The 16,242-nt window shown below is 45.1% G+C and overlaps 1 protein-coding gene and 2 long non-coding RNA genes across 14 annotated transcripts in view; 1 reads left to right on the forward strand and 2 right to left on the reverse strand.

Moving 5' to 3' along the window:
• LOC127008918 (uncharacterized) overlaps nucleotides 1–3,298 on the forward strand; it is a 93,961-nt gene extending 90,663 nt beyond the window's left edge. For 2 of the 5 annotated variants that reach the window (XR_007761454.1, XR_007761455.1), the window contains exons 6-7: nucleotides 882–996; nucleotides 3,142–3,295. This is a non-coding gene — a long non-coding RNA (uncharacterized LOC127008918). Of the gene's footprint in view, nucleotides 1–881; nucleotides 1,003–3,141 lie in introns of all 5 variants that reach the window. The other 3 variants (XR_007761458.1, XR_007761456.1, XR_007761457.1) reach the window with 3 other exon arrangements.
• Nucleotides 3,299–3,789: 491 nt separating this feature from the next.
• LOC127008920 (uncharacterized) lies at nucleotides 3,790–7,859 on the reverse strand. The gene is made up of 3 exons (XR_007761459.1): nucleotides 7,342–7,859; nucleotides 6,645–6,785; nucleotides 3,790–5,213 (listed from the first exon to the last, which is right to left on the reverse strand). It is a non-coding gene; the product is annotated as an uncharacterized LOC127008920 (long non-coding RNA).
• A 1,349-nt stretch (nucleotides 7,860–9,208) lies between these two features.
• Nucleotides 9,209–16,242, reverse strand: part of LOC127008919 (homeotic protein antennapedia-like) — a 101,909-nt gene continuing 94,875 nt past the window's right edge. For 7 of the 8 annotated variants that reach the window (XM_050881397.1, XM_050881396.1, XM_050881401.1 and 4 more), the window contains one exon: nucleotides 9,209–15,470. In XM_050881397.1, coding sequence (XP_050737354.1) covers nucleotides 15,223–15,470 — 248 coding nt within the window. In that variant the 3' untranslated portion in view covers nucleotides 9,209–15,222. The remainder of the gene's footprint in view (nucleotides 15,471–16,242) is intronic. The other variant, XM_050881404.1, reaches the window with a different exon arrangement.

A 16,242-nucleotide genomic window follows, 5' to 3' on the forward strand; every position in this document is an offset into this window, starting at 1 on the left:
TGTGTGATGGTGTGATGCATCATTAAATCAAGCCTTTTGTCTGTGCAACTACTTTGTGACGGACGATATTTCTTTATATATTTCGAGTGTAAAGTAAACTCTTCGCTACACTTATGTAAAATTTGTTTCACGGTGTTAGCTTGGCTCAGAACGTTTAATTCACAAGAAATCACATTACGAGTAATCATGATCAAGCCTTGACAATAGGAAAAAAAAGTCGAATAACCAGAGAGAGCTCAGACCTCCGGCGGGCTGTGGGCTGAGTGTTAGCGGCGGCGGGGCTGGCGGCACCGTCTTGGCCACGCTGTCACTGGCGGTCTTCTCCCAGCCTCGTAAATCTGTACTTACAAACATCCAACAACTGTTTATGTCCTCTTCGTCACAAGAGATGGGGAATATCATGTTTCTTAATAACTAGGACACTGATCCGATGTCAAATATTAGCCTTTTGTGATGAGAACGTCCCGGGCCAAATGGAGCGGTGGAAATCTTTGCCTCAGACTCCCAAACCTGCACGATTCACGATCCTACTGAGTTGTGTATGCACCAGCAGCGCCACAATGGGGTTTATGGAGGCCCCAAGTCACTTAAAATCATCGAGTGGCCTACTTCAGTCACCGAGAGGACCACACGAAGGGTTCGGGGAGAGTTTTAGCTTCTCTCTCTCTCTCCTGCCAAGTCCGCGATGTCGTAAATCTTGCGGGTTCCGAGGGTCGGGTCAGGGCAAGGCCGGCGGCTGGCCTCCCCCGCCGCCCGACCACCACCTCACCGCCGCTCGCCCCAACAACACACCGCCTCGCCCTCGCACACCCCGAAATCTGAAATACTCGCTCTTTTTTTGTGTGTGTGATTCATGTGCTCATACTTTCTGATATTCGCAGGAATCATCGAAACACAGAAAAGACCGATTGTGAGGCGAGAAGGCAGGAACCGAGTAGCGCCCGCAGTTGGATTCCCGGACAGCGATGACGAGCAGCAGACGAACTTGCAGAATAAGTATCTGTATTACTAGCATTTTCTTTGTGTTTGAGTGGCATAGGAAGCATGTGAACCAGTCTTACTTACCTTCAAATATCCATAACACCTCTGGATTCTTGATTGTATTTTTTAAACGAATAGGAGTGAAGATTTCCCAGGTTTTGGAGTCTGTGTTGGCCGCTGTGTAGCCGACCCGTGATCTGCCCGCTAGACTCCCTCTCATGAATGGTAGATTTTCGCTGTAGTTAATCGTGTTTTTGGCTTATATCTAGAGTGCATCGCGTAGAGTTTAACGTTGATTTGTTAAGTATTGTAGGCTTTTCTCGTCTTAAGAAGCGTAGAAGTGGCGATGAGAGAGAGAGAGAGAGAGAGAGAGAGAGAGAGAGAGAGAATAGGCATAGTTCGCAAAAAAGCAAAGAAAGTTATAAGAAAGGGAAAGGGAATTAAACAGGACATAGCAACCGAAAAAGAGGGAAAAATGATAAAAAAATATGACAGGAAAAGATAAAATAGGAGTAAGGAAACGAGAGCAAACAGAAATGGGGGAAAATATACAAAAATAATAGGAAATGATGGGAGAAAAGGAAAAAAAATAGCTGTTGAAGATATAGGAGATAAACGTAGGGAAAAACTTGAAGGAAAAAGAAGGCAATCGAAGGAAAGAAAATTAGAATAATGTAATAAACTTGCATTATGGGAAGAAGGAGAAGACTGACAGAGGGTGAGGAAGGAAGGGCTTGAAAAATATGGAAAATGATGTAGATAAAAAAAAGAGGAAAAAATATACAGAGAAAAGAATGAGTAGAATCGGTAAGAATAAGAACAGACTACAGTAAAAGAAATTAAAGACACTAAGAAAAAAACAAGATAATTATATAACGAGAGGGAAAAAAATATAAGTCGTAGGAAAAGTAATTATTTTTTCCTTACTGTTTTCATTTCTCTCTCTCTCTCTCTCTCTCTCTCTCTCTCTCTCTCTCTCTCTCTCTCTCTCGTTATATCATATTGTCCTCTGCTTTATTCCTGTTGTTGCTGTTCTGTCTACTTTCATTCCTATCAATTCTTCACGTTCTGGGCTCAATATTTTTACCACTAATTTAGGTTTAATTTACATTTTTTTCTATATTCTTAAGCCTTCCCTTTCTTGTCCTAACTTTTATTTTTCTTCTCTCTTCTGAGCTGGTTAATTACTATATTCTGAATTGCGGTTTTTCTCTCGCATCCTTCTCATTCAATTGTTTTCCCTGCCTCTGTCTCCCATATCTTTACCAGCGATTTTTCCGTCTCATATTTTCCTATTTTTCCTGTATTATCTCCCACATCTCTTTGCAACTGTTTCTCTTTTCTATTTCAGCTTTTTCTATATTGTTTTGTCACCTCCCTATTCTTGGTAGCTATATCATGCTTATTCTCCCCATCCCTTTTCTTTTAGCTTTCCTTTTTCTTTTTTACGAATTTTGTCTCTCTCTCTCTCTCTCTCTCTCTCTCTCTCTCTCTCTCTCTCTCTCTCTCTCTCTCTCTCTCTCTCTCTCTCTCTCTCTCTCTCTCTCTCTCTCTCTCTCTCTCTCTCTCTCTCTCTCTCTCTCTCTCTCTCTCCTACGCATCTTTACGGAGATAAAAAATTACTACAGCGAAAATCAACTGTACATATGAGGGAATTTAGCGGAAACACCACAAGTCGGCTACAGCGGCCACCACAAACATCAAAAAGGCTGGGAACTGAGATTGGTTCATATACTCTCTACTGCTGCTTCAGACGATATAATCAGGACATTAATAACATTTAATGGGAATGTCTTGCTTTATTGCATATTGTAATAATTTACATAGGCTCTCTGCTTCTGCCTACTATCATTGTGAGAGTCATACCATTCACCTGCAGAATGTTCATTCCCTCTCCTGCCCTGCAGGTTTGGTTTACTCTGAAGGCAATTCGTACTTTTAGATTTGCTGTTGGCACCTTGGGCTTCACTTCTGCTGGAAAATAGTATATTGGCGGTGGATCTTCACTTTCAAGCAGAAGTTAAGCTCGAGGTGCCCCTTGTAAATGCCAAGTAAGAGTTACCCCCAGAGTAACCCAGCAAGAGAGAGGGAGTGACCATTCTGCTAGTCAGGCAGGGGTCAGAAATTAATAAAACTCTATAAATATTCCTTTTACTGTAGATCCCTCGCGGATGGCAGACACCAAAAGGAGACTTGTGAGAAGAACCTCCAGCAGGAGTTGTGTGAGGGACGCCCTCCCCCGGAGCTGTAAGAGAGACACCCCCAAGCAGAGTTGCGTGAGAGACGCCCGCACCAGAAGTTGTGTGTGAGGAGCCCCCAGCAGAAGTTGTGTGAGAGGCATGCCCCCAGACCTCCTGTGAGGCACCCCCAGAACTCCTGCTGATGGGGAGGGTCTCGCATACAACTGTGTGAGGGCATCTCACACAGTTGTGTGAGGCGCCCCCACACAAGTTGTGTGGAGAGGTCCCACACACAGGAGTTGTGTGTGAGGGTCCCACAGCAGGAGTTGGGTGTGAGACGCCCCACACACAACTCCTGCTGGGAGGCGTCCAGCAGGAGTTGTGTGAGACGCCCCTGCAGGGGGGGTCTGACCCCAGCTGGGTTGCTGAGACGTCTCACACACAACTCCTGCTGGGGGCGCCTCACACACAACTCCTGCTGGGGGCGCCTCACACACAACTCCTGCTGGGGGCGTCTCACACACAACTCCTGCTGGGGGCGCCTCACACACAACTCCTGCTGGGGGCGTCTCACACACAACTCCTGCTGGGGGCGTCTCTCACACAACTCCTTCTGGGGGGCATCTCTCACACAACTCCTGCTGGGGGCGTCTCACACATAACTCCTGCTGGGGGCACCTCTCACACAACTCCTGCTGGGGGCGCCTCTCACACAACTCCTGCTGGGGGGCGCCTCATACACAACTCCTGCTGGGGGGCGCCTCTCACACAACCCCTGCTGGGGGCGTCTCACACACAACTCCTGCTGGGGGCGTCTCACACACAACTCCTGCTGGGGGGCGCCTCTCACACAACCCCTGCTGGGGGCGTCTCACACACAACTCCTAACTCCTGCTGGGGGCGTAGGAGTTGTGGGCGTCTCACACATAACTCCTGCTGGGGGCGCCTCTCACACAACTCCTGCTGGGGGGCGCCTCATACACAACTCCTGCTGGGGGGGCGCCTCTCACACAACCCCTGCTGGGGGCGTCTCACACACAACTCCTGCTGAGGGCGCCTCTCACACAACTCCTGCTGGGGGCGCATCTCATAGAACTCCTGCTGGGGGGCGCCTCACACACAACTCCTGCTGAGGGCGCCTCTCACACAACTCCTGCTGGGGGCGCATCTCACACAACTCCTGCTGGGGGGCGTATCTCACAGAACTCCTGCTGGGGGGCGCCTCCAACAGAACTCCTGCTGGGGGCGCATCTCACAGAACTCCTGCTGGGGGGAGCCTTACACACAACTCCTGCTGTGGGCGCCTCCAACACAACTCCTACTGGGGCGCCTCTCAAACAATTCCTGCTGGGGTGAACCCCTCACACAACTCCTGCTGGGGCGCCTCTAACACAACTCCTGCTGGGGTGAGCCCCTCACAGAACTCCTGCTGGGGGCGCCTCTCACAAAATTCCTTTCGGTGTTTTGCGAGAGGCGCCTCCACTAAGAATACTATGAGACACCACCAGCAGGAGTTATGAGAGACGTCACCAGCAGGAGTTCTCCTGCTGGGGGGCGTATCTCACAAAACTCCTGCTGGGGGGCGCCTCCAACAGAACTCCTGCTGGGGGCGCATCTCACAGAACTCCTGCTGGGGGGAGCCTTACACACAACTCCTGCTGTGGGCGCCTCCAACACAACTCCTACTGGGGCGCCTCTCAAACAATTCCTGCTGGGGTGAACCCCTCACACAACTCCTGCTGGGGCGCCTCTAACACAACTCCTGCTGGGGTGAGCCCCTCACAGAACTCCTGCGGGGGGCGCCTCTCACAAAATTCCTTTCGGTGTTTTGCGAGAGGCGCCTCCACTAAGAATACTATGAGACACCACCAGCAGGAGTTCTGAGAGACGTCACCAGCAGGAGTTCTGTGAAAGGGATCTCCCAGCAGAATTCCCCGTCGCTAGGTGCGCCGTTCAGATGGAAAACAGTCAGTTAACAGCTCGACGACTTCGGGTGTCGTACATCATCTTACATCAAGGGAATCCGTCCAGTAGTACGGTGTCCTCCGGACTCTGTCAAAGATGGAAAGCATAACATGTGACATGTGCACGCTGGTGAGATGCTGTCAAGGCAAACAGTGATGTGTAATGCTAATAAAACTCGTCCTATAATACACTGACTTTGTTTTCTCTTTCCAATCTTGCTGGCAGACAGAGCTTTGAGTCATAATCAAAGATACGAAGTATTAATATCTTTCCTCCTCTTCATTATCTCATCTGTAAACAATATTGCTAGCCATGATTATAATTATCCCCGTCTTCCCAGACTCATCCTCTTGTCTGATTTCCTAGGATATATTCCTCTCTACCTTTTTCGTATTAGCTTTCCTGCCGCCTGGTTCTCGTCAATTTACCCATAATATTAGTCTTCCATAACTTCATATTTGGCTTTTTCTCTTTAATGTGTTCTCTGTATCTGTCTTTTTTTTCCTCTCCATGCACACACTACCTTGGTCCTGCGTCAGCCCTTGCTTCTTAGGACCCTATTATCTCATAGTATCTTAATATGTGTATCTTCTTATCATGTTCGTCTCTGTCCGTCTCATCTGTCTGTTTTTCCATGTCTCAGTCTCTCCCGTTGTCTATAGATACCTTACCTCTGTCTGTCCTTCAGTCTCATGTCCCGCGTCCATGTGGTCATCTAAGGTATTATTCCGGTGTTTGTTCCTGTGTCTCTTCGTACGCTGTCTGTATCTTTGGCACTATCCTCTTTCACTGCACGAGTCATTAAACACATTTTGTCTCTTTTCCTTTTTCTTCAATAACCCTCTATAATTCCCTCTCTCATTTCATCTCATTCTCTCTTATTCTCTCATTCTTTCTTTCGCATTTCTCTCTCTCTCTCTCTCTCTCTCTCTCTCTCTCTCTCTCTCTCTCTCTCTCTCTCTCTCTCTCTCTCTCTCTCTCTCTCTCTCTCTCTCTCTCTCTCTCTCTCTCTCTCTCTCTCTCTCTCTCTCTCTCTCTCTCTCAGCAGGCCTTCCCCAACGTTCTCTAATTCTATCTATTATACGCCATCCTACTCAGCAAATGCTATAATTTAATTTTTCTACCTAGTCGTCGGTCTGCCCTAAGTTCTGCTATTCCTGGGTTGTTACTCTATTATATATATTCAGTGTGTGTGTGTGTGTGTGTGTGATTTGTCAAAATGATAAAACTTAATTTTTTACATAATACCAAGAGCAACACGCAGCAAACAAGCCTGAGCTACAACTGTCCCGAGACTCATATTCCACTCAGCATCCCACAACCTACGGCAAGTCTATCTTCTTTTACCCTTCTGCTTATGCTCTTATTTATCAGTTCCACGTTCACCGCGCCGCCTATTCTTTATACCGGCTATCCTCTCCTATCTTCCCTGCTCCTCACACTGACATACTGCCGCATCACTCATTATCCATCATAAAACAATTTTTTTATAGTACAAAAAAATGATCAATAGCAAACCCATATGTCAGGGGGACGAGCGCCGCGTCGGGACTACAACCTTCCGCTGGACGCCGCCACGAGCTGCTACTGGCTCAGGGGTGGCGACCGGCGGACGGCGGCGGAGCGTCAGCCTGATTTAGACAAGCGAGGGATGACAACCTGCAGGGAGAGATGGAGGTGGAGGAGAGATCAACAGTTGACAATCCTTTAATGACAAGGGGCAATGCTAAGGAGAATGACATATCCTATATCCTATGGCTTTATTTTATATTTTTGCTGCTCTATAGTTTCAGAAGTTACTATTTTGCTGATTGACGTAACAGCAAGGAATACGCTCACTCAGTACTCTTTACACGTTCTCAAGACACTCTGAAACGACACATTATTGAGGACAGTTTGCAGACCAACATAGAAAAATGTATGGAATCAAATATCGTGCCATGATTTTTATTTATTGACGGAAGCAGGCAGACACACGGCTAACTGTCTCAATAAAGATAAAGTAGATGCCTTTGTATTAGCTTCAGGGATATGTTGCTTCATAGAGTCTAGAGTATATATTATCCCCAATTTCAAGAGATTTTGTGTGTGTGTGTGTGGGCGCAAAGGGTAGTGCTATATACTATGCAGTATGATACTTATATCATGATTTCTAAGCTAATAATTATATTAGATATCTACAAAGGAACTGAAGGTACTGGGAAGCGTTACTTACTGTTCGTCTCCACCCTTCTGCACGTCAGCCTCAGCAATGAACACACACACACAGTACTTACGTGGAGCCTTGGTTGGCGTCTGGCGGGGAAGAGGGCGGCGCCGTCCCAGGCTGGCCGCCGGCTGCGTCACTACCTGTACTCTCCGCACACCTGGCCTCTCCCCAGGGACACTAACTAATACGAAGCTAAACACCACTCGTACCCGGCCATTAATACCCTTATCGGACCGTAAATCAACCCTCCGGAGAAAAGTTGTGCATGCTTACCTACGTGCTTCTGGCTAAATCTACATCTACTTATCAAACACTACACCGCTATTGATTTACTACACCTGGACTATTTAGATGGATACAGAACAACGTTATTTTTCTCTCTCAAGCCCCTAGCAGCTGGGGCCTCCCTCTCCTCCACTCCTTCGCCTCGGCGCTGCAGGCCGTTGGGAAATCTTAGACTTTTCCTGCACAATTGACGACAAATATTGGCGAGTAACAATTTTTCCAGGCGAGGAAAGACAAGTTATCTGCTCCAAGTTTTTTTTTAAGGTATTATTAAATTGCAGGGCTTGAATTATGAAGGCTGAATTAGCTTTTATTGACTTGATGCAACCTTATATATGAAAAAAAAAATACCACTACTAAATATTACATTCCCAAGCTATAATTTTGAAGTCAGTACTTGATTGATGGATATGATTTGCACTGAATAAGGTTGTGTTGATAGGCAGTGTGATAAGCTACCCATCACAACATGCACTCAATAACTTCACATTGACGCCAGTCGGGAATTTTAGTTCGGTATTTCATGCACTAATAATTCTGACTATGATAGGTAATAATAAAGATAGATATTACGAAAAAAATAATAATAATGAATATGATAATAAAAATAACGAAAATAATGGGTAAGCAAAGGCCCGTAGAGGCATGAGGCCCAGTACCCGCCCTCGCCACGTGCACCGAGGCGTCCCCAGCCCTCTTTGGCACTGCATTTCCCGGCATCACCCGTTACATGGCATGGCTAACCATTAGTCCTCAAACTTACTCAAAATGGCGGACCATAGACCTGATCATCATACACAGTTCAGCCACGGTCCAACAGATGTCACTCCTCTACGATTGCTCCTCTCTTCGACCGCAGGGAAGTGCAGCGGTGCCAAACAAGGGCGTGGAGTCGGCAGTGTTATGTTTACAAGCTCCACATGAACCCCAGCGGCAGCCATGATGGGGGTAGGCCTAGTGCGATTTCATGGTGAATCTCCGTTGGCTGATCAGCTGAGCGTGGATGGCACACACCCAGCCGCGTCACGGTCGTCATGGCAACTGGCCCGCTGCCAAGGCGCGCGATGTACGAGGACCTTCCGTACTCACACACCCCGCCAAGCCACGTGCTTCCCCGCCTGGCCGTGAGCCTTCATTCATTACTCTCCCTGCACATGGCTGCATCCACTACACATTAAGTTTTCCACCAGAACGTCCTCTCCGGCGCACAATAAGGCCGCCCAGCGAGAAGCATCACACACCCACAGTGACCTTCAGAGGAGGGAAACGTCCCGCCCCCTGAGGGACGGATTATGAGGCTCCTGATTGAGTTACAGCCCCACACCGACGACTTCAGGAGCACTTTCCCGGCTGGAACTAAGAAATGCGTCTGCGAAAAGATTGGCAAAGCGATCTAACAAACTCCTACGTAAATTGATGGCCAACACGACCACAGATCACAAATCTCACATCCAACTCCTGTAAACATCATAACTTATCCACGCATTCCAATAGCTACGAAGAGAGATAAGCACCTTTTCCTTAAATAAATAAATAAATAAATAAATCCAGCACCAGGCACCAGAAAGAATCGTAATGAAAGGCCAAGTATTCATTAAAGTTTGTATTGCGAAGTTGTTCTCTATTTACAGACACATGTTGAGTGGCACACGAACATAAACATACTTGTCCAGTCATCAATACAATAGTTCAAATACAATGTTCTGCTGATAGGAAACATCTGAACTTGTTAACCTCTTGAACATGAACTGCTTTGTTTATCCTTAAAGAGCTTCTGCTGTAATTAGAAAAAAAAAAGAATATTTACATTCAGAAGTAAGCGAGGTTTTACATGTTATAAAAAATCACCACAGAAATCATAATCCAATCTGGCTTCCCTAGTTGGTATACTATCAGTTCTTGGTGGCGAACAGAGGACCCAAAACCCCTTACGAGTCGTCAGGTCGTAAAGCAGATCTTGTTTTCTCTCTGGACATGGAATTGTGTGGTAACTAGCGAGCACAAGGGTAGAAAAAAAAGACGCGGATCTGGCTTAGGAAATGGACCAAGGTGTGTGGCGGCACGCGGGTGAGCCACACCTCTGGGCCACCTCACTTGAGTGCAGAGATAACAGCCGGATATCAATTTACTTTACGATGAGAAGTATAATACAGAGAAAAATCAGCAAAATGGAGAAAACAATCAAAGTTCCCTCACGACTACCAGGGAAGCCACAATTGAGTCACAATCTTCTCTACGTTGACAAACTATTGCCTTGGACTAAGTGAAATTATGGATAAGTAAAAATGACAACGTAAAAAACAAAACAAAAAAATCACTAGTCAATAAAACTAAATAAAAAAAGCTGCCGCGGCATTTAAATGTGTAAAATGTACAGTAATAATAATTACGATTGGAAATAAGTTACATTACATTGGTTGTTATTGCCATATCATGATGCATTTGAGGGTTCGAGCGAAGCGCCAAACCGTGTGAATGACAGCAATATCCTTGAGGGGGACGATGGCGGGAGGGGGGGCAATGGGGCTTTATGGGGGGATGTTTTGAGGTCCGTTTCGGTGACTCGCAGAGAAAGTAAAGAGAAAACCCCACTGTGAAAATACCCCTGGATACATTGCACATGTCTCAATAACAACTAATGTAGAGACGGCCGTCGTAAACAGACACGGTAAGAAAGCCAGAAAGCGCTATGCATTACTTACAAGCGTCTATTTGGTTCTGATACTGCTTGGTATAGAGTTACGTATATCTCCTCACCTTTGTGTACATGGTTACAAAATATAGAACACCTATCAATATTAAAACTATTATCAGGGTACAACACAATTGCTCCACTAAAATCCAAGAAATGGCTGTTTTACACTAGTCATCAGGTTCCACGCTTTAATTGGATACAGTCCGTATGTACTTTAGGTTATCAGCTTAATTAATGGATACATGTAGGAATACATCATGTTTCATGGGAACAAATAAATTAAATAGAAACTTCTTGATAGTTAAAGCAAACGACAGAAAAATAAACTATAATGAAATGAAATCATTGATATCTTCTTTAAGTGTTTGTATGAGACTTACAACTAATGAGTTGACAAAGCAACAGTGTCTGGGTATGCCATAGATTTCTGTAACAATAAACATTTTGTTCAGTAAAGTATGAAGATACCCGACTGTTGATAATACTCTAGGCTTTGATTAAACCTAAATTTCAGTCACACTTCTATATAACACTACACATGTCAATAACACTGGCTACAGGCTTTCGTTGGTTGGGTAAGATAAGTATAGTATACACGGCTCGTATACACGGAGTTGGGTAAAGTAACACTGAGTTTCATTCATTATAACTATGAGGAAAATCCTCGGAAAATATCCTTAGAGAAATAAAGTATACGAATATAAATTAATGTTAAAAGCATCATATGACACTAGAACAGAGGATGATGATCAACGTTATGAGAGAAAATAAAAATAATGGTAGTCGTAAAAATAATAACAGTAAGAAAAATAAATGTGATAATTATAATAACAGTTATAGGTGATAATAATAATTCCCACGACGGTCAACCGGCTGGCTGTCATTCGATAGTTTGCGGCGAGAAGGGCCTATGTCCCAGTTCACTTTAAATACACTAACATATATACCTTACTTACAACATGCCCACACAAGATACTATACCGAGAGACAGATCACTCACTACCTCTACATTACCAAGATCAATACATATGAAGACAGAAGTGAGAAATAGAGGGTCACAATATTAATATCATTAACATTAGCAGCTGCAGTTACGTACAGAGAGAGTCGAACGAGATCCACATGCTAACTTAGGTACATCAGTGTTTGGCTGCTCGCAATGAACGCGTCGTGATCATGAGTGATGCGTTGGGTATTTTTCTCTGCCAGCTTTTGTGATGAATGGTGATTTATTGGCTTTCAGATGCAGTGCAAAAGGGGGGAATAACCAATACTTCATCAAAGAAAGGCAAGAGGAGCCATAATTAATCAATTAATTAATTTCATTGGTGGGATGTTGCCGATTGCGTTTGCGTTCTGCAACATTTACTTTTTAAGGCATTTTTTTGCAAAAACCAGGAAATAATGATCAAGAAACCACTTCCATACCAGCGAGAGTGGGCTGAAGCAGTCGGCGCCGGGGAGGGTCACGCCCCCCCGCCCCGGCGAGGAGGGGGAGCGGGACCCCCCCAGGCACCTGCAAGTCTGGGTCATAATCGGTGGCCTTGCGACAAAGGAATAACTTGGTTTGGATACAGTGTTCGTGCAGCTAATCCCTGAATTTACTTCTGTCATGCTCTCGATTTTGTTGGTTGTATACATGTTTGTTTGTTCTCTCAAATCTCCTCCATGTCAACACGCACTACGACAAGACACCAAGATACCAGACCTACCAGACATTATACAAACAAGTCTCAAAGCCAATCCAGAGATGAGAATATCCCGAACTATAGATCGTATACATCATGAAACACCTCCACGGTGTTTCTCGCAGGTGAAAAAATTACTCTGTCCAAAATAGTTCCTCCACTGTATTTACGTATTAGGTTTGGGGTGAGTGAGTATGCAATGCCTTTGAAAAAATATAATTGTGATATCTCTCCCCATGTTAATTTACAATTAATGCTACATTTTCTCTGTTGTTTGTATGAGCCAATGGTAGATGGACGAGGTCTGACCTTTCTGTCAGACCACTCAATTATGAAGTCCCTACTTTACAAAGTAATGATATATATGAACAGAAGACATCCTCCAGGATGGTATTAAGGACAGACTCCCGGAGGTATGGCAGAACAACTCAGGAAGAACCCCGCACCTGGTCGCTTGCTGACACTCCTAAAGGGGACCCCTGATGGGCAACAACGGATCGGAGGAGGGGAAAAAACGGAGCATTCCTAAAAATAATCCTAAGTTACTCTGCCTTAAAGATTACAAAAGAGTATACTCCTATTGCACGGACCTAACACCCGTCTGTTGAATATTCTGTGCAGATTAAGAATCTTTTGAGTGTTCGTCGTGGGAAACTGAACCTTTCCCGACATGCACAGTGACGCCGGATGGTTACACTCTACTTCCGCCCGGACAAGAGACCATAAAACATGTTTATTTTTTTTCATATATTTCGCCATTATTCGTTACTATAGATGATGCAGTTACTCTCTTGTCCTTCCTTCATTGATTTGCAACTTTGATCTCCATTTCTCCAAGAAGTAAATCCCAAAACAACTGAGGGTTCGAAAACGAGGATGTCATAGAGACGGACAAACTCCCTTAGCAGTGAATATGATCTCAACTTAATGAATCAGACAAAATCGAAAGCTTGAAAATCAGCGTTAACTTTATCTTATTTTCTGTTCACTACTCCCCTCTGTCTCTTTGTTTACCTACGGAGTCCAGTCTCATACACCGCCCTTGGCACCATCTGGGAGGCTCACACGTGGCGAAGATAAGCAAGAAATGATAGATGGTTACAGTGATGCTTAACCCAACGGCGGACGCGAGCTTTCTGATGCGCAAACAAGTAAAGCTCCTCCAAGTTTGGTATCGTGATTAATGTTTTAGTTCCTCCCAAGTGCCGCCAGAGGGGGTGGGTTCTCTCCACCCCGGAACCACAACATGAAGATACCCCACCGTCCAGACCTGGTTCATTCTACAGTCTAACTATATAAATTATGTAGACTCAGCTTTGGAAGGTACAGTTTTTCGAGTACAAACTCATTTTAAAAAATATACTGGATGGAAATAGATGATTTTGGCGTCGGTAATGAGGAATGGAGGGGTTTATGGGGAGGGAGGGAGGGAGGGAGGGATGTGGGAGTTAAGGAAAGGAGGGGTGGCTTGAGGTGTGAAGGAATAAGGGAGTGGGATTAGGGAAGGGAAGGGGAAGGGGAGAGGAAGGGAGGGAGGGGGGAAGGGGAGAGGAAGGGAGGGAGAGGGGAAGGGATGGGGGAGGCAGATGCTGAACACGTGGATGGTGATTAACTCCAGCATCCATCTTTAATCGCGACGGATGTGCATCAAACATCGAATCCCACGTCCCCACTAAGAAAGGAGCTAACGTGTCCCTTTAGAGGTGGCGACAGTATACATGACAGGGACACTTTACGGCTAGTTCATAAGGCTTCCCCGCGGGTCTCACAGCACCGCAGCCTTCCAGAGTTGAGTCTCTTTTAGTACCCGTCCTTCACAAGCCTCAACGCGCGGTCGGTAGAATAGCAGTGTATGGGCAACAACTTCTGGCGCTTGACCGACGCAGCAATTCTAAACAACAGGGCGACGACACACCCAAACGAAGGACAAAAGTTACAAAATATCATTGAGCACGAGAGATGTGGATACTTGTTGTGATATGGACTGGTTTCAGGTTTGCCCATACAACTATTCCTCCCGGAGAGCGAGCATCTGGATCGAGGGACCGACTCCGAAGATGGGCCATCTGTGTAGAGAGTACACCCACACTGACGGACCTGGTTTGTTTTGGTGTTTCATGTAAAGTTTCTACAGAGATGGGCCAGAGTTGTCTTGGAAACCGTCGTCTCTGTAGAGGGGCCACCTGAATCACTCTTTTTACATATAAACTAATGATTCAACTGGACGAAAGGGGGAGGCACTCACGCGGCACACACCGTCTCCTCAGTTGAACCATCGTCGTACTACGCACTACATAGGTGGTCCATCCATGTCATTGGATCACCTCGCTAAATGAAAAAAAAGAAACCATTTCCTCTGATCATTTGTAACCTGTGTGGTATACTAGTAGTAGTAGTCAATAACATCTAGTTTTAAGTTTCACCTCCGCTACAATCTAGCATATATAAGATATACTGGGTTGTTCCTAGTAGGGAAACATTACAATTTTGTATCGAAACTCTTATTTTATACAAACAATACCAGAGTAGGAGAAGCAACTGGAAACGTTACGTCGAGTTTAAACAGCTAGATTCTCCTTAAGTTTTTGGTAGTGGCTAGCGAGGGGTCTGGCGCCTGACAGGTTGGCGGGGGAGCTGGGGTGGTGTTGGTGTTGGTAGTGGTGTTGGTGGTGGTGTTGGTGGTGGTGGTGTCGGTGGTTGTAAGGAGGGGGGCTTTCTGGTTGCTTGTCAAAAAGGAATTTACGAAAAAGAAAAGTTTACTCATCTGGATCTTGGAATGATTGTAGACTTTGCTGATGAGGGTACTGTCAAACGGTGGTTGTGAAATTTGATGTCACTGCTAACTCAAAGATTTACACCAATAGGAGAGTGCCACGTCACTGCTGCACCCGGCTACCGAAGCCCCCTGTTTTATAGCTTCTTGGTACTGGCACTGGTAGGCTGTTTCCCGGCTTGAACACCAATATAACACAGAATACACTTTACACTATGACGCCTCCACCGGGCGCCACCACGGCTTACATAGAGTCACTGGTTTATTCAGTAGAACATTTGCCAATATTTGGAGATGCACTGTACATAAGGAGCACGTACACGTAAACTATGTAAAATAGCACTTAATTATCCAGTATAAAATGGGTCACACACTCTTCACTGGCACTTTGCACACCCTAGTATACTCTAGGTCATTATTTGGCAACCCGAGCCACAGCACAGAGGTCACTGCGAGGGGGACGTTGGGGTCGGTGTATCTGAAAGGCTGTTCCCGTTCTCCACTTTGCTCTTGTTTTCTTTCTTCCACTTCATCCTTCGATTTTGGAACCATATTTTGATCTGTCGCTCGGTGAGGCAGAGGGCGTGGGCGATCTCTATCCTCCGCCGCCGCGTCAGGTAGCGGTTGAAGTGGAATTCCTTCTCCAGCTCGAGCGTCTGGTATCGCGTGTAGGTCTGTCGCCCACGCTTCCGCTCTGCAAGGTCAAGAAAAGGACAGCTTAGTAAAACGCTTAAAACATTGATTGGTTAGCTGAAAAGTGGAATAATGTTAAGCAATACAGATGGTTCAAGAACATTGGCCACTGTGGGTACCTTGGGGGTGAAGGAAACTTTGGGGGCATTCAGAAAGTGTATGTGGTGGTGATGGGGGATATTATTATTATTAGTAGTAGTAGTAGCAGTAGTAGTTTTCTTGTTGTAGTCGTTGTTGTAATAATAGAGGAGGTTGTGGATGATGCGGATGGAAGAAGTACTCGTAGTAGCAAAAGTAGTAGTAGAGGTGATTGTGGTGCTATAAATAGTAGTAGTAGTAGTAGTAGTAGTAGTAGTAGTAGTAGTAGTAATTGTAGTTGTTGTAGTAGTTGTTGTTTTAGTAGTTATTGTAGTAGCTGTAGCGTAGTAGTAGTAGTGCTAGTAGAGGTACAGTTGCAGTAAAGGAAGTGGCAGCAGCAGCATTCATAAACTAAAGTGAAAGACTGAGAAAAGTCTGTTTCTTTCATAAGTGGATCAATAAGATAAAAGTAAATGAAGGAAGAAAAAACAATGGATGTATTCTTTACGAAACCATGTAGCAATGAATTATTATGGAATGGCCTAATGGTGACAGGAAGACGATCAAGAAGACAAAGAGAACTAACTAAAAGCAATAAAACAAACCAGCGAAATAATTTATAAAAGCACTCATTATGTAATAAAAACCAAGACAACAAACATTTGACAAATTATATCATACTTAATATAGTCAAG

This window comes from Eriocheir sinensis, chromosome 39 (assembly GCF_024679095.1).
Source record: "Eriocheir sinensis breed Jianghai 21 chromosome 39, ASM2467909v1, whole genome shotgun sequence".
Lineage (NCBI taxonomy): Eukaryota > Metazoa > Arthropoda > Malacostraca > Decapoda > Varunidae > Eriocheir > Eriocheir sinensis.